The sequence below is a fragment of the Pogoniulus pusillus genome, chromosome 8 (assembly GCF_015220805.1).
Source record: "Pogoniulus pusillus isolate bPogPus1 chromosome 8, bPogPus1.pri, whole genome shotgun sequence".
NCBI lineage: Eukaryota > Metazoa > Chordata > Aves > Piciformes > Lybiidae > Pogoniulus > Pogoniulus pusillus.
This window is the reverse complement of record NC_087271.1, coordinates 31,268,888-31,293,816: the sequence shown is the minus strand read 5'-3', so window position 1 is coordinate 31,293,816 and position 24,929 is coordinate 31,268,888. Positions and strand designations below refer to the sequence as shown.

General features: G+C 39.8%; 1 protein-coding gene across 1 annotated transcript in view; it reads right to left on the bottom strand.

Annotated features, from left to right (window-relative positions):
• Window positions 1–236: 236 nt before the first annotated feature.
• Window positions 237–24,929, bottom strand: part of HS2ST1 (heparan sulfate 2-O-sulfotransferase 1) — an 88,295-nt gene continuing 63,602 nt past the window's right edge. The window contains exons 2-7 of the mRNA XM_064147952.1: window positions 20,832–21,070; window positions 13,718–13,803; window positions 9,714–9,852; window positions 4,786–4,883; window positions 3,433–3,590; window positions 237–1,070 (exon numbers count right to left, since the gene is read on the bottom strand). Coding sequence (XP_064004022.1) covers window positions 844–1,070; window positions 3,433–3,590; window positions 4,786–4,883; window positions 9,714–9,852; window positions 13,718–13,803; window positions 20,832–21,070 — 947 coding nt within the window. The 3' untranslated portion in view covers window positions 237–843. The remainder of the gene's footprint in view (window positions 1,071–3,432; window positions 3,591–4,785; window positions 4,884–9,713; window positions 9,853–13,717; window positions 13,804–20,831; window positions 21,071–24,929) is intronic.

The window sequence follows — 24,929 nt, the reverse complement described above, 5'->3', positions numbered from 1 at the left end:
TACCTCAGTTTACAATTATTACAAAGAAACCATGGAGAAACTGAATACTGAATTTTTATACCACTGGGTAAGGATCAACCAGAACTGCAGACAATACCAACTTCCTTTGTAGTTTTCCCAATCTGTCAGTGGTGGTGGGGATAAAAAAGACAAAACAGACTCCCCCGCCCCCCACTGCTCTGATTCTGTAACTTTTTTACAGTATTAATGTGGAAATGATGTTTTAACACTAAAGATTAGTTGCAAGTTTTTAATAAAACCACATATATATATAAATATGGGGAATTTCAGCAGCAGCATTTTTCAGCAGAACGTGATTAACCATCCCAATTAATATCATGTGACTCACTGAAACAAAGCACAGATGTCAACCAGTTATTAACACTACTCATACTGCATACAACCAAAATGTTAATGTTGAAAGCTGGGGGAAAAAAAAACAAACAACAAACAAAAACCAAACCTCTTTTGTCTTCACAGAAGTATAAATGAAAATAAATTGCTCTGAAAATTAAGAAGAGCATCAACAAAAGCATTTTTTGTTTGTTTACATTTCCAGCTAGAACTGCTGTGTATTAATTGCTCCCAATTAAAGTGTAGATTTCTTCAGGTAAAGGATATTAACTCCCAATATTAGATAAAAGAAATGAAGACTTTGCTTCTGGATTACCAACATAGTTAGCCACTATCCAACGCCCTGGAGGTGATCCAAAGCCCACTTTTCTCAGATCTAGAAAGAAACGTTTTGGAGGTCTACAACCAATCTAGTTTCCATGGCTGAGGACTAAGATGATGACGTGACCAAAGATTTACGTCCACAAATCTAACAGTATAGTTAGAATCTTAGTTTGATTTAGGGTAAATCTTTTCATAGAAAAAGTTTTGAGCCAGAATATATAATTCTCCATCTTTTTCCCGAACTGCATGTGCTCTGACAAACTGAAATTGCTCCAGTGCAAATTCATAGAACTCATTCTCCATTTTCCAGATTTCAGACTGTTGCAGCTTGGCAATAGTTTCTTTTGTGGGAAGTTTTTTCTCAGTTGTTTTCCTAAGATGAGACTTCTTTCCTAAATGCAAAATGAAAGCAATAACTTCACTGTTAACGTTCAAGTGATTAAAAAATGTTCACAGTCCTTTCATTTACAGAGTTTTATACTCTCAGCTTGTTGATAAACTGCATTAAAAGTGACAGAATTTAGTCCAGAATTTATTAACATAACATGTAGGCTTGGAAAACTGCCGTCTTTCTCACTAAATGTTAATGAATTTTGCATCAGTTCTTTCAACTCTTCCCTCTTACTCTAATAAACCCAGCGAATGAACACTTCATTTAAGGAACAAGATCACTGCACATAATATACTTGGAGCAAGACTGGTCTTTCAAAAATAGTTATTTAGATATTAATCTAGTGTCAAATATGAAGAATTTCTAAAACTGCAGAGTAAGAGACCAAAATGGAATCCTGACATACTTGAGAGGTGGGCCTGTAAAAATCACATGAAGTTCAATGGCCTAGTGCAAGTCCTACATATGGGTTGAGGCAATCCAAAGCACAAAGCCAGGCTGGGTGGCAAGTGGATTGAGAGCAGCTCTGTGGAAAAGGACCTGGGGTGCTGATTGATGAGAAGCTCAGTATGGCCTGCAGACCAAAGGCCAACTCTGTCCTGGGCTGTGTCAAACAAAGCGTGACCTGCAGGTTGAGGGAGGCAGCTTGCACCTTTTATTCTGCTCTTATGAAACCCCACCTGGAATAAAGTCTTCAGCTCTGGGGCCGCTGACATAAAGAAGGGTATGGATCTGCTGGAGCAAGTCCAGAGAAGGCCCATGAAGACAATCATAGGTCTGGAGCACTGCTCCTGTGAAGACAGGCTGAGAAAGCTGAGGTTGTCCAGCCTGGAGAAGAGTCCAGGGAGACTTACAGTATCTCTCCAGTATGTAATGGGGGCCTACCAGAAAGCTGAAGAGGGATATTTAAAAAGTCAGGTAAGATATGATGGCTTTAAACTGAAAGAGGGTAGATTAAATCAGATGTAAGGAAGAAGGTCTTCACTGTGAGGGTGGTGAGGTACTGGCATAGGTTGCCCAAAGACATTGTGGATACCCCATCTCTGGAAGATGTCCATGGCAAGGAGGTTTGGAACTACATGATCTTTACAGTCCCATCCAGCCCAAATCATTCTATGAGTCTATGAAAATGATGACAGCATTTTCCCTAAGAAGTGCTGTCTGATGCTTTTTTACAAACGTGTTAATACTGTACATATCTACATATCAGACCCTTTTCTCCCTCTATTTGCAGACAGAAGCCCTGCTAAGATGGACATTTTCTCCATCCTAAGTTGCATGGCCAGATCCTAGAAACTGAGCCACTAGCTTAATAAATATAATATTGATACATATATTGTATACATAATACTACTATATAGATATAAAACAAATATCTTCTTATAATACTAGGAAGATAAAGATGTACATGGACCTTTACATCCCTTGGGCCTTTTTGCACAGCTAAATGGGTTTCATCAAGGATCGATAATTTCAGCAGGACTTCTGAGGAAATGGGAAGCTATCTCTACCAGTCATTCTAGAATACTGAAGTACCTGCAAGATCTTTCAGAAAGGCTCTGATGAAAATTTGTCACAACGTTTAAAGTGTGATATAGCTACACAACTGCCTTTACCTCAATCTTAAATAGTTACAGTTTGTGTAAGGCAGGAAGAGACTTGGGCTACCTTCAAAAATTTGTACTCAGAGGCTTTTTAATAAAGGAAGCTCAGCCAACTGAGGGACAAGACTGGCAAAGACTCAAAACTATTCATCTAGAATTCATATTAAAAAAAGAATGATAAGAGGATGAAAAAAATCCATGGAAGCCTGTGCTAGTTTGAAGCTAGCTAGAAAGTTTGGGTGAGAAGGATTAGATCACAGGATGTGAAAGGGAAACAGGATGATGTCTACTTCACTCATAGGCTTGCTGAGAGGTACAACAACAAGAATCCAAACACAGATAAAGCATTTCTGCTGGGAGGCTCAGAGGTGCATTTTTTTCTCTCTCTAGCCTCTGTGCCATTTCTCTGATTAGTCCACTTTGCTTCCTACCCCCGTGGACGAACCTCCATTCTTCCTTGGGACTGGGGTAAGGTTGAGAGGGGTAGGGGGAAGGTGAAGGGGTGGTTGGAAGCCCCTCCTGGGGGACTCAGGTTTCTGGGAGGGGAGTTGTGTTTCTGTATTACCTGTTACCTTGTATATTTCTGTATGTAACTGTCTATACTGTAAATATCTGCTTGTATATTCTGCTAAGCTGTAAATATAAGCTTCATTCAAATTTCCAGAGCCAGCTGAGTCTAGTCTGGGTGATTTCCAAAGTGTGTGTGTGTGGGGAACACCCAAACCACTACAAAGCCATAGAAATCAACCATTTCAATACCTGTCCGGTACAGTTCTGTGGCACCCCTGAAGAACCGGGGCAAAGCTGCCTCCAATAACATGATAAAGTCTTCAAGCTCTTCAGTAACTCCCACTAGGAAGTATTCATTAATCAGATTGTATTTGGCTTGTTCCAAAGCCCATCTGCTTCCCACATTCCTAAAATGACAGAGAATAATTACAACAAGTTCTGATGTCATCCAACAATCCTTGGACTCAGGATATTTGTATAGGAAAGGCAAGACTCATTTAAAATCACAACCACTTCTGACTTAAGTTCTCTTTTCAGTTTCTTTAATCTATGCAGTTACCCAAAATTTTACCTTCCTTGAGTTGTTTTGTTTAACAGCACATCCACAAAACCCCCGTGCATATATATATATATATATATATACACATATATGTTTACTCTCTCTATTAACCTAATTTTTGGAGGATTTACATCTTCTCAGTGTCAATACTTGGTCTCCACTTTCACAACAGATACCAGAAATAGTTCTGGTAGGAACACACCTTCCCTTTTTCATCTTACAAACATAACTGGACTAAAAACTCACTGCGCTTAATGGGAGGACTTCCCTACTGAATGACAGGCAGAAATTAAACCAGCATTCTTTCCCTCTTTATATACTACTAGACAGAGATTTAGAGTTCTTAACTTCTCTGCTTCTCCACCTGGCCCAGGTCTAAATAGGTCTGACCAAAGGACACTGAAAGAGGAGTTCCCAAATCTACATTCACTTTGTTTGGATGAAGACTACATTTGACAAAAAATTGCTCTTGTTTTAACTCAGAATCTGGAAAAAACACTTCTGTCTCTTGTTTATTTTTCAAGTTTGCTAAAGAGATTTTTAAGCCTGAGCTGCTGTTATAAAACATGTTCTACTGACAGATGGACACTGTTTGCTTTTGGTTTAGTTTCTAATAAGTTGCATCAACTACTGGATGTCTGGTAAAGGTTTAAGAAGATAAATTTATCCTAATCTTAATTATTTTCTTCTCCCCAGAAACTCTAAGAGCTTGAAGAAAATACCTCCATTCAGAAAGATGGATACTGTAGCCTGATAGAAGAGAAAAATGTCAAGACTCCAAATGCACAAGAACTATATTTAAAATTGAAAACATCTGTTTCCCCTTAAATTACTGCTGATAAAGTATCCTAACATATTGCTTGCTTGAAGAACTGCAAGTCTGTTTCACTAGAGTGCATCTTCAAAAGAAAATACATTACTACAGCTTCACTCTGTCCAGCCCTGCACACTTTCCCCAACTGTGCTAGACACTCAAATTTCCTCATGTTGGTTTTCTGCACAGACATATTTGACTAACAACTTGAACTACATTTATCCCCTACCAGCATTCGGAGCTGTGGCCACAGAAGAATGGAATTTGAAGCCAAAGTTTCTCTGGAGCACAGTCTGAACCTCCAGCTGCCACACATTCGTCAAAGGTCTGAAACAAAGGCAAAATTGAACTAAGCTTTAAAACCCAGTATATCTATCAAACATCTCAACCTACTTAGCTGCTAAATTTAGTAGGGACAGGAAAACACATGATATACTGTGAAAGAAAAAAAAATGTACCTTTTTCAAGTCTTGATTTCACAGTAGTTGGACAGTCATTTATGATTAGAACTAATGAGCAATTTGATCTTACCTGATGCATTTGATATACTTTCAATGTAACCTTGACAAAGGCTACATGTCAAAACAAGCAAAACCAGTCAGTAACTGTTGGTATCACAAAAGAGGTCACTAAAGATATAGCATCAAATGCCACCAGGATATGGAGAAAAGCAGGCTTCCAGGTGACCATCTTGTGGCCTTCCAGTATCTGAAGGGGGCGTACAAAAAAGCTGGGGAGGGGCTTTTTAGGCTATCAGGGAATGACAGGACTAGGGGGAATGGAACAAAGCTGGACATGCGTAGGTTCAGACTGGACGTGAGGAGGAAGTTGTTCAGCATGAGAGTGGTGAGAGCCTGGAATGAGTTGCCCAGGGAGGTGGTTGAGGCCCCATCCTTGGAGGTGTTTTAGGCCAGGCTCGATGAGGCTGTGGGCAGCCTGATCTAGGGTAGGGTGTCCCTGCCCATGGCAGGGGGGTTGGAACTAGATGATCCTTGTAGTCCCTTCTAACCCTGACTAATTCTATGATTCTATGATTCGCGAGATACTGCAGCAGGTAGATCTTCATATGATAGAACAGGGTGCACTTTGTGTTTTAGATCAAATGATGTTCTACTACATTTTAAACATTATGACAAATAATTGCTATTTCAGAAGCTAGTTTGGTTTTTGCAATTAGAAGAAATGAAAGGAAGTTGTTTACTGCATAACTGAATATTCCATGCAGCACCACTCTAAGTGGGTAGACAGCTGTAGCAACACAGTTCCAACTGCAGTTACACAGTTACAATAAGAATTCTATTGGCATTGGAAAAAAATTGTAAGTATTTTATCCAGTCACCATAAAGGAAGTCTTTATATCTGTAATCAAGATGTAAGGTCTGCTTCTATGACAGATGAAACACAAATAACTGCTCAGACAACTTTACAGACTGTTTCTTCTGCATAACTACAAGTTTCTGTTAAAAACAACTATGTAAAAATATGTTTGCTTAATTATTCAGTATTGGAACAAGGACAATGTCCTTTTCTTCTATTTTGAGATGAAGTTCTTGAGCTAATCTGAAAAAATTAGTCATACCAGGCCAAAGCAGCAATTAATCTGTGGTTTCTTGGTCCACGCTCCACTTTGAGTTTAGAATGGCTCATACATGTTACATATCACATACAAATGCAGCTTAACTAGCAAAACAAGACATTTGTATGCTTTCTTCAGCATAGTTCTCTAGAGAAATTCAGCAGTGACGAGTACATAGGTAAATAGGTAGGTAGATAGATAATAGAGAGCATGTAAGTATTTTGCAACATCAACTCACTTAGGAATTAAATTGTTTAAATGCACCTATTAACTTGAGAATGTAGATACTAAACATGAGGCAGCATCTGCCAAAAGAAAGACTTCTTTCCTTATACTTGCAGGTTAATTTTTAGTTAATATACAAAAGCAAGCAAGGAATTTCCTAAGTAAAATGAAATAAGACAGGTCTCCTTCCCCACTTCCTCTTATATACCTACCTTGACTACTCCATCCAGAGTTTTTATTAAAAGAAACAATTGTCTTTACAGACTCTGTTCTTGGAGCCAAGTTACCTGCAACTTTGAAAGCACAGGGACATAGAAAGAAAATTATGAACTTCTCCATATAAATGCTATGGACTGGGAAGGGGTGAGTGTAAAGTAAGTTGAAATTCCTTTCCACTTGATAAAGGAAGAATTGACTTTCATTAGAAAGATTGTATTTTTTTATCTCCCTCTACTTTTCACTTGAAGATCTCTTAGTGGACATACTATAACACGAATTAGAAGAGATCTCACTGTTATGGAAATAACTGACACCATCTATGTAAGTATAGTTTGCTTGGAAACATGATGGAAAAATACTATTACCTGATTTAAATGAAAGAAACCCCAAAACTTAGCATAGAAAACCAATTTCACTTCAAGGGAACTCAAGATGCTTATAGGACAAGTTAGATCTGTATGGCAACAACTACATCTCAGATCTAAAACAAGTGGTGTGACAGTGACAAAATGAAAAAAAAAGGAACAAAAGACAAATAACAAAAATATCCTCAATAGACAAATGTAAAATTATTGATGCAATGCACTGCAAACATAAATAGGAAAGCATTTCAACTTCTTCCAGCAAATCAGAGATTGCACAGTACGGTCTAGCAAGCAGTAACATTAGGGATTTTGACTTAATGTTCCCAATGACTACCTAACAAGGTTGTTCAGGTTTTAATTAAAAAACTAAACCAACACTTTTAAATTTTACTTTTAAAAATAATTATTAAGTCCTACAAACAGCTTGGACTTGGTAGTATGTTCAGCTTCCCGAGTCACTGACCTCCAACAGGAAGGAATTCCACTAGCCAAATCATGCTCCTCAAGAAAAGGAACAGAGTAGATTACAAAAGATGAGATCCTATCTGTTTTTTTAAATCTATCTTTATGATACCACAGCACCAAATCATCTCTGTAGCCACTTCTATGAAGATATATTTTTCAAGCTTAATTTCAATCTGTTCTGCTTGAAGCCTTCCTCTGTCTATGCTGTAGAGGATGCCTGAACAAATTGAAATGCAGCAGCTGAAGATGGCGCCAAAACCTAAGTAATAGAGGAGCAGTTTGTGAAGAAGGGGAAAGAAAAGACCAAAACACAGCGTCTGGATGGTGAGGAGCACACACAACTATTAGACACACTTATTAGTTGTTACTGTGTTTGTAGACTAGGCTGAATTCAGTGTTATTTTTGGTATTTGCACAGTGCTGCACTCCTATTGTCAATGTTACAGAAAAAAATTCATCAGCTTAAGACAATATTGCTGCTGAAAGTTTGAAGTGTTTGGCTTTGTAAATGACAACCCACCCTATTAAAGCGTCCACGTTGATCTAACTATAGTTTTACAAACTATATTTACATACTTAATACCCTACTTTTCTTTCTGATTTAAGAGTAGTCCAAAGAAGCTTGTTCCAACAGATGTCTGATTGCAAACTATGACAGCAGATGTGTGCATTCTTTCTGGAATAAATATATTTGGAGCATAAGTAATGCTCTCATTCTGAAATTGTGTTAGTCATCAAGGCTTGGATATGCTAACCTGAACCACTCTTAAATGGGCTCTGTCAATGGGTCCATGTCCAAGTGGAGGCCAGTGGCAAGCAGAGTCCCTCAGGGATCAGTCGTGGGACCAGTCTTGTTCAACATCTTTGTCGGTGCCATGGACAGAGGCAATTGAGTGCACCCTCAGCAAGTTTGCTGATGACACCAAGATATGTGGTGCAGCAGACAGGCTGGAGGGAAGGGATGCCATCCAGAGGGACCTGGACAGGCTGGAGAGGTGGGCACAAGCCAGCCTCATGCCGTTCAACAAGACCAAGTGCAAGGTCCTGCATCTGGGTCGAGGCAATCCCAAGCACAAATAGAGGCTGGGCAGTGACTGTCTGGAGAGCAGCTCTGAGGAGAGGGACTTGGGGGTGCTGGTGGATGAGAAGCTCAACATGAGCCAGCAGTGTGCACTTGCAGCCCGGAGGGCCAACCAGATCCTGGGCTGCATTAGGAGAAGTGTGGCCAGCAGGGCCAGGGAGGTGATTCTCCCCCTCTACTCTGCTCTGGTGAGACCCCATCTGGAGTACTGCATCCAGTTCTGGAGATCCTATTCCAAGAAGTATGTGGAGATGCTGGAGCATGTCCAGGGAAGGGCCCGAGGATGCTCAGAGGACTGGAGCATCTCTGCTATGAGGACAGACTGAAAGAGTTGGGGCTGTTCAGTCAGGAGGAGGCTCCGAGGTAACCTTCTTGTGGCCTTCCAGTATCTGAAGGGGGCCTACAAAAAAGCTGAGAAGGGACTTTTTAGGCTATCAGGTAGTGACAGGACTAGAGGGAATGGAGCAAATCTGCAGGTGGGGAGATTCAGACTGGACGTGAGGAGGAAGTTGTTCAGCATGAGAGTGGTGAAAGCCAGGGATGGGTTGCCCAGGGAGGTGGTTGAGGCCCCATCCCTGGAGGTGTTTAAGGCCAGGCTGGATGAGACTGCGGCCAGCCTGATCTAGGGTAGGGTGTCCCTGCCCATGGCAGGGGAGTTGGAACTGGATGATGCTTGTGGTCCCTTCCAACCTTGACTGATTCTATGATTCTGAAGCCACCTAAGACAGGTGGAGGAAGCATAGAAACATACGATTTGTGCTCCGTAGTTTTCAAGCAGACACTACACAATTGCAAAGGAACATTTAGATTATTAGAAAGAAAAAAGTGCTGCTAATTATGAAAAAATAAACATTAAAGCCAATGCATCAGCAGTCCTACAGCTTTTGGTGAAAAATGTATTTTTCAGTCTTCAACAAGAAGAGATGTAGATTTTTTTTTACACAGGTTAAGCTTAAATTGACACAACTACAGATACCTTAAAATGTATTTATATTTCCTTTTTTGTTTAATTGCAACACGAAATGAATTTATAAGGTTACAAAGAACATGCTTAGTGTTTCAATCTGCTCCAGGACAGACACAAAGCAGAGAATACAACTTACAAAGCCACTGTCATCACCAAAGCTGGTAAGAGAACTACTCAGCTTTCATGAGGACATACTGTAAAAACTGTGTTCACTCTGACTTCAGTAAGAGCAACAGGCACAAAAAAAAGAGTACTTTACCTTTTTATCCCCCTGCTTTCGCCTCCGTAGCCCTGGTCTGTAATCATCTCCAAAGCGCAGGAAGTAATAATAAGAAACTAGTCGTTCTATAGGATCTCTTATGACATTTATGTAAATTGGTTTCTTTTTAACACCAAATCTAAAGCAAAAGAGGAGAAAATGTATTTTAAAAGCGAAGTCAAAGCTTCTCATACAATATTTAAAAGCCTGTCTGCATTTGTACGACTGAAATCTACACACAAAGATGATGATGGCGAGGGGAAGTTTAATGATCGCTTCCTCTTCTCCTCGTATCCAGTGTGTTACATGGATGTGCAAGTCAGCTACCTTTCAGCTTTCTAGGACTGTGATTTTACTCTTAATTAGAGAAACAATCAAAGCTGAAATATTCTCATGATAGATACCAAAAATGATTATACAACCTTCCTGAGTCTAGAAACACCTTAATTAGCCTAGCAGCCACGTATGTGTTTTTAATAAGCATACGGAAGTTTGATACTGAGTTCCTGCCCTTCTCAACTGTGCTATGCAGTGCTGCAAGTAGCACTCCTGGCAGGTCTCCAGTTGTCAGGAGACATGAACTCTAACAGAAGGAAGACAGAGCTCAGAGCCCACCCATTATTTAGGTTGAATCCATAATGCTATGCTTATTAAATATAAGACTAAGATAGTGTCTATAACCATACCAACTTTTCTATCTAAAGATGTACCATTATTCCTTAGACATTTACCTTAAGTAAACTTTGAATTACTGCAGTACAAAGAAGACACCTGATGAAATGAGTTGGTAAGCTCATAGGGCATGAGATTTCAGCCATGAAAACAGTACTGTGCAAATGCTACTTTTCAATGATCTACATTCAAGCCAGCTTTTACTATACATTTCTCAGTTTTATTGTCTTTTCCATTTGAGACATTACTGTGGCAAATAAATATGGTATCCAAACATTAAAGAGGTTGTACCACAATGGAAATTGCAAGTGTCAAGTGCCTTGAAGCGAAGCTAGGAGCCAGAAAAAATTCTCTTCTGTTCCCATGCAAACTGGGAAAATTCTCTGCACTGCCAGAGGGTCACTCAAAACCTCCTAGCTTGGCTAAAAGAGAGAGCACTCATAGTTCTAAGAAGCAGCACCATTACTGTTCCAGTGGAATTCCATAAATTACAATACTAGATACTGCTCACGAGATCTCTTAAGTTGGAAAGCTGAAGAACAAAAACTCAGAATAATAAGCAGCAGAAAAGTGGAAGTTAGAAGGGCCCCAAACATTAAAAGGCATCACTTGGACAAAGCCTGGCACTACAGACACAGAAATCATTAAAAGCTACAAAAAGACCAACAGATGTCACCAGCAGAGTACCAGTGAAACAGACTGTAGCAGTTAAAGGTGGCATTGCTGACATCTGTCTGTATCCCAGCTCTTACTCCCCAAAATTCACAAAATAAGAGCAAGCTAAACTTTCAACCATTCCAATCCAATGTCTAGACTTTGGACTGCACCCTCTTTTGGTTCTGCTGAAGTGTTTGAGTTATGCATATGTGCTCCCTTCTAAAGGCTCTACTGCAACCACTGTTAGAAAGCAGTTCTGATACAGCAGTTTCAACCAATAACATGTATCTATGAGTTACACTAAGGTGTCGAAGTCCTTGAGAATATTTGTGTTGGATGTGAACAAAAATAGCTTCAGTTAAAGCAACATAAGCCACTTACTACTGTAACTTTAATAATAATAATAATAATAATAATAATAATAATAATAACTATTTGCAATTGCATTGACAAAGAAAAAAGAGGGAATAAAGGTGGATCAGAAATGAAAGACCAATAAACCTCCAAACTTTTATTACTTTAATTTCTGCATAGATAGGTTATGATAACCTGTCCTCAATCCTCTACATCACCAGTTGAATCCAATACTTCAAGCTTCAGCAAATTTAAGAGGTACTGCTGGTACCTGACAGTGGACTTAAGTCTGATGTCTGCATATAAGCAAGCATTGACCTACTAACTACAAGAATGTTGACTACAAGAGTATACCTCACAGTTTGTCTGAGCACAACCAGAGTATTCAAGGTAATAATTTAATAAAGATAATACAACATATGAGAAAAAAAAGCTGCTACAGGGAAAAAATATTTTTCAGGTGAAAAGATAACAAGCACCAAACCACAATGATAACAAGGTCCTGGAGGGAAGACACAGATTAAATTAATATGTAAAATTGCTGAGATGTTTTCTAGATGTAAAATAATTATTTTAATTAAAAAAAAAAAATCCAGTATCCAAATGATTTTCACCTTTATGAAGGTGTAATGTACAAAATGATATTCACCTTTGCTGTTCCAGAAAACTGTTATTCAGTTCAAAGTTTTATTAATGTTGCAGCATTTTAACTTTAAAATGGCACAAAGGAAGCTAATGAAACTTGCTACATTTTGTTCATTGATTTGCAATTAAGACCTCATGTCTGTTACTTTTTGTAAACTTCAAGCATTTACTTGGTGCAATTGGCAATTTTCAGCTACTGATGGAGCTTTTAACATTTTCTATTTTGTAATATATTGTACTGGGAGTCTACGAAAGAGCTGAGGCTGTTCAGTCTGGAGGAGTCTCCAAGGTGACCTTATTATGGCTTTCCAGTATCTGAAGGTGGCCTACAAAAATGCTGGGGAGGGACACATTAGGCCATCAGGGAGTGACAGGGGGTATGGAGCAAAGCTGGAGATGGGTAAGTTCAGACTGGACGTGAGGAGGAAGTTGTTCAGCATGAGAGTGGTGAGAGCCTGGAATGGGTTGCCCAGGGAGGTGGTTGAGGCCTCATCCCTGGAGGTGTTTAAAGCCAGGCTGGATGAGGCTCTGGCCAGGCTGATCTAGGGTAGGCTGTCCCTGCCCATGGCAGGGGAGTTGGAATTAGATGATCCCTGTGGTCCCTTCCAACCCTGACTGATTCTATGATTCTACGAAGCTCTAATATCCCTTTCTTATTCTTCATCATAAAAGGCCAGAATTAAAAATGAATACTTAAAAGCAATGACTAAACAAAGAAGTATTCTTAAATACTTAACCCTCACTTTCATTAAATAAATGTTTTCATGCAGAGGGATGTAACATCACTGAGGACCAGCACAGGAATATAACATTACTGACCACCAGGCAAAGGTAATAGTAGTAGCTACAATTGTTTGTGCAGTTGCATGTGCTGAAAATTCACTTCTAATTTCAAACCATTTTCTGCATGCTCCTAGTGCAAGATGAAGCACTGCCTAGCAAGCTCCTTAAGCAAAACTGACTTTCCAGTTCAAGGAGAGGTTTCATAAGACTGAACTACTGAGGATCACTGCTTTAGATGCAGAAGCAACAATAAGACAAGAAAAGAAACTCATGAAAGTGAGAAAACAGACATGATCTGAATCTTCAGAGTCACTGTGAGGATTTTAACAACATTTTGATAAAAAATAATTTTAGAATTTAACTGTAATAATGAAATAAAATTATTTTAGAATTTAACTCTACAAGGAATTATTTCAATGCTTTTTACAGTGGCTACTACTGGCTTAAATCTCTAAATTTGTAGCATTTTGATAAAATGTGAAGGGATAGTCTGATAGAGAAGAATGATAGAACTTGAGAAGCAAGAGATATTATTGTTAGGTGAAACATATCTGAGAATGGGCATCTTAAACATCCCTGAAAGGGTAGCCAATCCAGTATCTCTAGAACTGCCAGTGTTCAAGAGAAAAGCCAGGATTGCCAGTAAACCGCCAGCTTGTAATTCAGAAAAGGCACACGAAACCTAGAATGCAAGCAGTTTTGAAACGAGAGTCAGCTGCGTCCTATCATACAGAATGACAAAGAGAAAATGGCAAAGCAAACCCAGATACTGATCAGCACCGGCACTTCGGTGTGCTTCAGGCTTCCACCACCAGAGGGCACTAACATTCCAGCTGAGTCCAAGCAACTCCCACTACCAGGGTACTCAACAGATAAATCCAAGGGTAACATACTTTGCAAAGTCCAAATAAGATATATGTCCATGGTAAAATCCTGGTTTCATTTCCTTCCAGGAAGTCACATTCTTCACAAATCGGACCTGCAAAAGTACACAGCAGAAAGTGTTTCTGTACAGTTGGAACATACTAAAGTTTCTCCACACATGGCGATTCCTGCTTTGTAAGTAAAAATTTACAATGCATTAGGAAAAAAAAAAAAAAAGTCTATTTTCAATATTACCAAAGATTTTGTGCCAGCTAAAACAGACTTTTCTGCAAGCATACAAATGACTCACTTTAGATCACCACAATTCAATGATCAGAAAGTAAACCAAAGCAGAGTATAGCAATCAGAAGGGCAAGTCAAGGAAAGCTACCACAAAAACATTAGCAAGACAAACGTTTTAGTTTTGTCAGTCTGTTTTATTTGCAATTTGAAAGGAATGCTGAATTCCCTCGGCAGAAAAGCAGGAATACAAGTACACTTTTCATGGAATTGTTTAAGCTGTATTTAGTCCCTCCAATAAAAGCATACCAGGATTGCGAGCGTGGTCCTAGACCTGTTTTACTGAGATGTAAGAAAGAAATCCAATGTTTCAGCTTGTTCCCCTATCCCAAATTGCAATGCTACAGGATCACAGGGTATTAGAGGTTGGAAAGGACCTCTGGAGATCATCAAGTCCAACACCCCATGCATGAGCAATCCAGAAATTTTACAAATGTGTACCACCTAAATCAGACCTACAGTTTACCATCTGGAATAGTTACATTAAGACTAACCTATCAGTGAAATTCCCACATTAAAATATGAAGTGGCCCTTATACAAGGGCTGATAAAGCAGCTATCAGGAAATTTCACAGAAAAACAGGAAGAGCTTTACATTTCAAAGAAGAAAATAAGATACATGCCCCAAACCAGAAAGTATGATGAAATTAAGTGGGACATGCAAATCCTGATACAGCTTGGCTTTGTGAGATGGACAGGATATTTTAACATCAAAGCATTTAATTCTGAAAGTTATTTCAAAACCAGTGAATTGGATAACAAAGATGATAAATTTGTACTGCCTGAGCTGTCTGACAACGATATGCCATTTCTGAAGCTGAGAACTAGAAGATAGCATCCCCTGCACATCTACAGTATCTTTTCTGTTATATAGTGACATAGATAACCATGGAGATACCAATGCAAGACAAGAGAGGCAAAAAAAGAGGAAAGTTTAAGAGCTCATGACAACACACTTACATTCTGTAAGGTCTAATTGATTGAGAGTGTCCTGAAACTTGGTGTTTGTTATTTATTATAGCAAATCAATTGAGGATTTTAAGAGGCAAGACTGGACTGTTGTCAGTTCTGCGAATGTGCAATACCCACAGTTCAGCATTCAAGAGCTGATAACATTTACTTTACTTTCAAACACTGTCTCTTAGTCTCTTTGGTAAAATAAATGTATATAACTTTTTTGTAATGGCCAGCATTCCTTTTTTCAGTGTACAAGTTACATGACCTGTGGCATTTCACAATTTAAACCATGTACTGCACATGAAAATTGTGGCCAGCATTCCTTTTTTCAGCGTACAAGTTACATGACCTGTGGCATTTCACAATTTAAACCATGTACTGCACATGAAAATTGTGGCCAGCATTCCTTTTTTCAGTGTACAAGTTACATGACCTGTGGCATTTCACAATTTAAACCATGTACTGCACATGAAAATTGCAGCCAGTCGAGCTGGAAAGTACTGCACAACGTTATACAATGGTATTTGATAAATCACACCAGCTTCATCTGGTTTTGTCCACAGCACAAACTGATAATAGATCTGTGAGATGTTGAATCCAGCTGAACTATCTTTGCTGCTGCTGAGGAAAATTACACATTGATGGTACCTTTCAAATATTAATGATGAGGAGAGGCTGAGGGAGCTGGGAGTGTTTAGCCTGGAGAAGAGGAGGTTCAGGGGTGACCTCATTGCTGTCTACAACTACCTGAAGGGAGGCTGTAACCAGGTGGGGGTTGGACTCTTCTCCCAGACAACCAGCAACAGAACAAGGAGACACAGACTCCTTGTTAGGATGGAAGGATGTTAGGAGGATGTTAGATGGATGTTAGTTCTTGACAGAGAGAGTGATTTGCTCTTGGAATAGGCTGCCCAAGGAGGTGGTGGAGTCGCTGTCCCTGAAGGTGTTCAAGAAAAGCCTGGATGAGGCACTTAGTGCCATGATCTATTTGATTGGCTAAGTCTGGATGATGTTGGAGGTCTCTTCCAACTTGGTTGATTCTATGATTCTAAGATATTTTGAGTGGAGAGCCTCAGCTATGAATATATCTCTACCTGGGAAAGCAGTTTCCTAAATGCTTATTACATATTATCTTCTACTCCCTCACTTCCAACCCCCAAAATGTCAGTTGATACAACTCTGCAAACAGACTGGTTATGATGCCCAATGTGTGTAGTGTAGCACGCATTTTAAAGCATACTGATTTCAGTTACCTTTCCATGAACAAGCTTACTGAAATTTAGCAACAGCTAGATTTCATTTTCTAACAGACTAGGACTAGACACAGGGAAACGGTTAAGTGCAAAATCCTAAGGACCAGTTCTGTCTTAGATCTCCATGCCACCATCTAGCATGAAACCTTAGATGTCTGTAATAGTTAAAAAAAAATCCTTTGTTGTCTTTATCTTACAACATTGCCTGCTGAGGAGATATTTTTTATGAACATAGGATGGATGTTCTAGCCTTTTGTTAACTTTAACTCCAGGCAAGCAAAGATAAAGCCAGGAAGGTTTTATAAGAGCTGTGACATTTACATCAACCTTAAGATGGACCAGCATCATGCTTTGCCCCTGAGAACTTCAGCTTTTACACCTAAAGCTAGCCTGCAGGCAAGTGATTTTCTCTTTTTTTTTTTTTCCTCCCCCACAGTTTGCAGCATTCCAAAAACCAGAATTGTTCCAGGTCACTGACAGCCTAATGAGTCTGGATTCACACATTTTACGGCAGAGATGAATATTTCTTGCTGCTTCATACTGTTAAATATGATCAATTTTTACCTTTCTTTTCATGGCTTAGCAGATAACTGCGGCTTTCAAGAGACTGAGCAAACTTCTCCATCTGAAGCCAACTGAAAAAAGTTTGAGGTTACTTTAGAAGTTCGGATAAATGTGAATGGAATTCCTGTGAAGTTGTTTCGCTGGGCTTTTATATAATCGGATACAAAGTTCCTTCACAGCTTTTAGTAACTGAGAAATCAGCTGAGCCTCACTGAATTCAAAAGCCAGATCAAACAGACTTTGGGGGCGTATGATGTCCTGAAAGGTAAGTTAAATGCATCCAATTTCTAGGACAGTAAGAGTTTAAATCAAGTACCAGTGAACCAGAAGGTAAAACAACCCACCAAAACAAAAAAAATAGCCCCAAAATCAAACCAGCACACTTGGGCTCATCAAAAAGCTATGGGAAATCTGTGTGTGCAAAACAAAGTGATGTTGTAAGCTGATTCTATCAATCACTAACTGATTCCATCAATCAGTGTTCTTCTCTACAGTCTGAACACACAGACACACACACACACACGAGCCCAGCCTGGTGTGGACACTTGAGGATTTTCTATCTGTACTATTAAAAAAGGTGTCTCAAGTGTGTCTCCATTAAAGGAAATCTCCAATTCAGGTTTAAAGACCAAGGATGATGGGATGACTTAATCAGAATCTCTGCAGGATGGCACTGGTAGCTTATCTATCCAAACTGTCATACAAGTTAATACATAGTCAAGCTCTTAATCAGAGGGTCAGAAATGCTGGAAACAGGCTAGTGGCACATCTTCACCTGTGTGCCAGAAGAAGCCACAAGAACGTTCAAGACAAGGGCAGCTGAGAAGCTGGTGAAAAACAGAGTTCATCAGTTCAGCCACCATACAGCCAGGACAGGCACACAGGTGAAGATGTGCCAATGGACAGTTCTTTCTCAGAAGGAAAAATGCAATTAGCACAAGTACAGCAGTGGACACTAGTGCTCACTATGCCATCTAACTCCAACAAATTAATTCTTAAACGTTCAGGGCTATGACAGTATTTCCACTTCTAACCAAAGTTGTTGCAGCCTTTTTACTTGGTCTGCTTCTGACAGCCAGTGAAACTTCCACAAGCAGAGGAACAAGTACTACTGAAGTCAACAGAGTGTGCTAACCCCCAAGAGGCCACTGTTTTAAAACATATAAGGAGCAAGATTACTCTTTTGAGAGAAACTGTGGGAGAAAAAAGAACAAGGAACAGTAAGCAAGCAGCTGAGGGAATGAAATGCTGGATAACTGTACCATGGCTTTTCTATGTTCACAGCAGCACAGAGAACATGTTCTCATACCCCTATTCCTAAGAATATCTCAAGAACACATGCTGCAAGACAGAACAGTAATTTCATTTTAGATGGTTTAGATGACAATTTCACCATGTAACAAAAAAGCTAAGGTTTGTGTGGCTGGTATGCCATCCAGCTAGCCATAACAAAGGCATACATTTGTATGGACTAAAAGCATGTATGGGCTCGTATAGACTGGCATGGATTAAAAGCACCAGCACTGAAACATGCAAGCAATAGATAAAATCCAACCAAACAACTACTCTGATTTAACGGAAGCAAGTGGTTTTGTTACAGACCACCAGGTCAGAAGGCAACATGGGCAACACAGCACTCAGCCTGCTGCAAAGAAAGCATCCAACCTGTGGAAAGAGGGGCAGCTCCCAGGATCCTGCTGTCAGAGAAGCTGTAAAAGAAAGGAGGGCTGCTGGGAAAAGTTTCATCTGAAACTAAAATGGATGTGTCAGGGAGCCTTAGTGGATTATTTCAGATCAGATACAGATTATACTTGGAGCGGATTTAAAACAGCGTGGGTTTTGTTTAGTTGGGGTGGCTTTGGTTTGTTTACTTGTTTTCAGATTGCATTCAAGAAGTAAAGGTTTCACATGTGGCAGAGAACTTAATAGTTAGAGATTTACAGTACTCTGGAAAACAAACAACAGAAGTAGTGCACAATAGCTCACTATTTTACAAATTTGCACCAGAGCCAAGACAATCTTTACCTTGCTTAGGGAGATTTGTTTTAACAAACAGTATCACTGATAAAAACATTTTGTCTCTATGATGTGTTAATGTATCTTATTACTGCTGCAAGTACACCTAAGACTATAGTGAGTCTTATACTCTCAGTGAGCTATACTGATGAAGATGGTATGTGAATACTTCATGCAAATCCAAGCCCATAAAAAGAAAGTGTCATTAGCCTCTACTGAGTGTCCCTGCCATTTCCAGCATTGTGTTATGACTCTACGAGGTCTCTTCCAACCTTGGTGATACTGTGATACTGTGACTCAAACCAGCAAGTTGCTATATAGATACACTAAAGACAAATAATTATTTGTACTTCTTTGATGAGCTAGACAATACATGGAGTTACTTGTCAGCATCTCCCAATTAACGGCCACTGAATGGAGAGAAGCATCAATTGTCTAAGTAACATAATTTACCACCTTGGAAAATAGCATAGTACCAAATGAAGGCAGGACTGCCAATATTGTAAACATGCCCAGCAATGATGGATTTTAATTTTTCAGTAGGTAATTAGAAGATGAGGAGGAGTTTCTTTTAGACAAAACCAAACCAGTTAAAAAACAAAATTTGATTTTATTTAAATACAAATATTTAAGTAGAAATCTAATGCAAGGCTTACCATTAACAAGTCTTGTACCTTTTATACCACCAATGACTAACTGTCCTATCCTTGAGAACTGACTGGTACAATTCAGAGACACCTTGACAGAAGCAGAATTTGTAGCTGGAAGTGCAGCACTAAGCATGAGTGACTTGAGCATGGTTTTTAATTAAGATAGGAGCTTGTTAAACCTATTTAAAAGTCACTCTGCTGTTTGTGCACAGGTCTTTAGTACAGAACTATAGGGCTGGCTACCAGACTTAGTAATCCCAGTACAGTACTCATATATGACAGTATCACCTTCATATTTAAGAGAAGATTTTGCAATACCAAAAACCCAACACAAACAAAACTCTGCCACCACAGAACAGGTTCTCAGTCTCACTCGAAGTATTCTCTGTATTCCCTGCACTGAGATCCCAGGTTCAATCTTTCTCCCACACACAGAACTGAAATTGGAGGGCCTGTTACCATCTGAGTCCCCTCACCCCACTCCAGCAGCTGTGCTGAGCTTCAGCCTGTAGGCATGCACTTAAAGGTGCGGGAAGCCTCAGTACTGACATGCTGCAATGCAGAACAGCTCCTGCCTCTGCTGCACATCAACTTAACATGATCAGCATACAATCAGTAGTACATACCCAGGAGTTTGGAAACATTTGTTTTACAGACAGGGATGACGACATAGTGATGTTTCACACCTCTGACCTGGGTTCTCTGCATGTGTACTCAAAACAAGCAGAGAAATACTAGTAAAAAAAACAAACACCTACTCCCTTACCACACCACACAAACCCAGAGCACACTGATCCTTACTCAGCATCTGATGCAACGGTACCCATGACCATTCCCAGCCTGGGACTACAATGACTTTAGTGAGAGCTTTATGTAGATGCAATGTGACCTACCCTTTAGAGTGCAAAATATTTATAGCCAGTTCCTTCTATCTGTTTTGTATCACTTGTAACACCTCACCAGACCTAGTACCAAAGCATAGCCCTGACAGCACAGCACAGTGCCTGCTCTACCCACAGAGGTAATCACAGGAGACTGCATTCACTGCAGATGGAGATGACAGGCAAATACTATCACACAGTCACAAGGTAGACAGCTGACAATACAATATACTTTAATAGTTTTAACAACAAAAGTCCTTTCTGCCCTTGCTGTGACCCTTCTCAGCTTTGTTTTTTGACTCGAACCAGATACTTACCACCTCCCGTAGTCTAGGAAAACCTAAACATATTATTTTATAAATAATATTAATTCTCTACAGAAATAAACACATTAGAATTAATTTATAATGGAAAATCTGACATAAAAGCCAATTCTATCAGAATTGTAAGCTTATCACAGCAAAAATAATTTCTATACTTCCCCCTTGTTTAATAGAGACATGTCAAATGCAGCAGCATTACCTGATCTTGCAGAGACATAACAGGATTATTTTTGGTTGTATTGATATGTAGAACATGGTATTTGTTCTTCGCACAAAGATCATAGGCAATGTTTGTGAAGGATGTGCTGGCAGTCTTAGGTACTCTGTTGTAAATAATCACCACATCATCTTCTTCATCCAGTGTCCTATCTTGCCGTGGGCCATCTACTGTATGACGTTGTTCTATTTCTCTGACTTCATGTCTTGCAATAGCCCTTTCTGTTAAGGATGACAAATACAAAACGCTGGTGTCAGCACTACCAGTTCTGAAGTACAAGCCACAGAATGCAAATAAGCTGGTGAAAAGCAGTAACTCCTCAGCAATAACCACTTGCTGTCATATATACTTCTGATGCATCTGAAGCAAAACTTAATCTCTAAAATGTATGGCTGATAAAAGGTGAGTCAGTCTGACACAACACTAAGACTAGAAAACTGCTTAAGGAACACGTACCATATTCTGTGACTCACTAATGCTACTGAAACATCATCTCTAAAGGAAAATATCTATATTGGACTATCAAAATGGTGACAATCCCCAAATGTTCCAAATAATTTCTATAAAACAGCTATTTAAGAATTATAATAGAAAGAGTAATTCAACAATTTGGAGAATATGAATTTTCTGAAAACAGTAGAAACACTATCACTAGATGTGCTTACTTGCATGGAGCAGAGAGAGGCACTGGATTCCAAATTACACCAGTGTTTTATTTCAACTGACCCAAGCCTCAAGTGCAAAGTATTACAATAAAAAGGTTTGCAAACATTCAATTAGATGTATTACTTTAAAGTTTGACAAGAACAGAAGGAAGAAGTGCTTACAAAACAGTTAACATTAAGGTGAAGAGTGTTCTCTGAGTACTGAAATACATCAAATACATCAAAAAGAAAGAAACATGGAAAATCAGGCTATGCACAAGACATTTTGGCAAGGTGAGTCCATTACAAATAAACTGTTTTTCCTTTTATACAAAGGGCAATACTCTGAGCAATGGAACTCTGCTTCAAGTGCTAAAGCCTGTTTGGAAAACAAACTCCACAGTATCACAGCATTTTTAATTGCATTTTCACTGCTGCTAAGTATCAACTTGTCCTGGAGTCCTGTATACCCCAAAATTCCTCTCCCTCTGTGGTTTGAATGGGAGAGGAAAAGGCAGGAACAGACCTGTCTCCCCTCCCTTTGCACTGCAAGTGTGATGGGGGGGTGCAAGGGACCCTTCCAGCACTAGGGGTGCCCGTGCAGTGCCCGCGCTGGAATCGGGCTGGGGATTGGCTGTGGTCTTCACACCTAGGCAGTGGTAACTCTGCTCTTTGTCTAGGGAGGGTATAAATACTGGGGGACTTCCAGCTTTTGGGGTTCCCACCTTAGAGTTCTCCCCCGCCTGGATAGATCCTGCAGCAGGAGCCCCTGGAGCTCTGCTCCAAAGGAGGCTTCCCACCTTAAGCACCCTTTATGCAGGCTCAGGACAGCCTCTGAAAGAGAGAGGGGACAAGCAGCTGGACCCCCCTTCTTCTCAGCCATCCTGACTCACCTGTGAGTAACTTTGGCTCAGCGTGATTATTAGTGGGGAATGCTATCATTTAATAGCTCAGCCTTTTCCAACTTCTGACCTCCAAAATAGTCAAATTACCTATGGTATCCTTGTAGATCTTCTCAACCTGAATCTGCTAATTAAAACTAAATTAATTTCTGCACACAGTTTTGGGGGCAGATTTTTGGGGAAACAAAATAACTCTATTTTTCTATGAAATTCCTGACTGGGCTGCATTAATTCCCTGCCTCCACAACACCAATCTTTTGTGCTGATTCAGCCACCGCTTTCTGCTGTTCTCGATAAATACAAACCTCAACACGATTTGTAATACAGATGTCGAAGCGTCTGTTCTGATTAATTCATTATGATATTAAATAAGGTATTCAAAGAAACCTGTGCTGGCCAACAGTGCAAGCTGAAGTTGGTAACACAAGTGTTAACGTGCAATTCTCTGTGTGTTCTTACACAGGGTGTATAGCTCCTTCTGGATGACACACACCTAACAGCAGCAGCTCTTGGCCTTTACCTCCCTTGCTTCCTGTATCCCAGCTCCTTCTATTCTCCTTCACCACATCTCTTTAATTATAACATAAAATCACTTTTAAAGCAGAATCATTAAGCTGTGAACACCACTAGCCTGTAATTCCACATAAATTGTCTTCAACCACGAGCTTCCATCTGTCTGAAACGCTGCAAAGCTTAAACGCACTCACTCTGCTCATATGCTCGTATCTCACACCCCATCACTAAGTTACATCAGTATGAAAATGTTTGTAGCAAATGCTTATTGAGTATATCTCAATTTTCCACATGACATCTGTTGCTCCCCACTACATCAGTCACAGTTTTTGCTCCTTTCTTTCTCATTTGCTACTTCTCTCATCACTGCTGGCAACCATCCAGCTTTGGAAAGAGATGAAGCAACAGACTTAAGTTTCATCTATGTGAAGATGGCTGCAACAAAAAAGGACTGGCAACTCACCCCTTCCTGCCATTAACACACTAAAGGAAGCATTTCATAGGGGACGTAGTTAACCACATGGCTGACCAAGGTTACTGAATACCACCTAGAGAGGCTAAAATTAAACAAATGTAATTAATATTTCTACACCAGAGTGAGAAGTGTCTGCTGCTGGGATGGTGTAACCAAAAATATAATTTCCTTTGCTAATCTGAGCCTCAGGTCTGGTGAGCAGTTGAAGAAATTGGGATTACTTAGTCTGGAGAAGAGAAGGCTGAAGGGAGACCTCTCTCTCAACAGTTCCCTGAAAGGAGGTTGAAGTCAGGGGGGTGTTGGTATCATCTCTAGAGTCAAGTGACTGGACAAGAGGAAATAGCCTCAAATTGCACCAGAAGAGGTTCAGTATGGGCATTAGGAAAATATTGTTTACTGAAGGAATGGTGAGGTATTGGAAGAGGGTGCCCAGGGAGACACTGAAAAGTCATGTAGACATGGCCCTTTGGAACATGGTTTGTGTTGTTTTTTGGAGTTGATGATCTCAGAGGTCTATTCCAACCAAAACAGTTGCAAGAACAAGTTATGAGAAGTGATCCTCTAACGAGGTATTTGAAACATGATGATTTAAGAATCAGTGTGATAAATGCACTTTAGTGGCTATGCACAAGATATAAAAGATGTATGATTAGATGCAATTAACAGAAAGGCTATTGCATACAATCACCTTCAACTTTATATGGTGAGGGGAAAGCAAGAACTCATGCAAAGAGGAAAGCCTTCACAAGTGTAAAGCTCTATGATCAAAGAATGAGAAGGCTTTAAATGTCAAATTAAAATGAAAGGTAATCTTTATGACGCAGAACTAAAAACCACTTCTTTGAAGCAACTGCAAGAGTTAAAACCCAAAAGCTGAGATGAAGCACAGGACAAACTGCTGAAGTACAAGGAATGCTAACACTAGTGAAAAACAGATGAAACACCTGAAACTAACCTGGTCAGCCACCTTAGTGGCCTATTTCATTGAATTCTATTAATAAAACAACAAAGAAAATGGCAAGTTTTGCAAAGGGGCACATTTTATCCCAGTCATGAAGAGTTTGCAGTTTTTCCTGTGAAGTCAGGGAGCATTTTGTTATTTTTTGGTAAGACAGTTTAAGTGGCACATGACTATTTAAATAGCATGTCCATCTGAAGGATGTGGAGGTGCTGGAGTGAGTGCAGAGGAGGGCAACAAAGACAACCAGCAATAGAACAAGGGGACACAGTCTCAAGTTGAGCCAGAGGAGGTCTAGCCTGGATGTTAGGAGGAAGTTGTTGCCAGAGAGAGTGATTGGCATTGGAATGGGCTGCCCAGGGAGGTGTTTGGTCACCAGCTCTGGGTGTGTTTAAAAGTAATTTGGATATGGTGCTTGAGGATGTGTTTTAAGGGTGAACTTTACAGAGTAGGGATAACAGTTGGACTTGATGATCCTGAGGGTCTTTTCCAATCAGATTGTTTCTGTGATTCACTTATCTGGGCAGGGGAATGAGATCTGAAAGCAGTAACAGGCCACTGCCAATCACTTCATGTCTTCAGAAATTT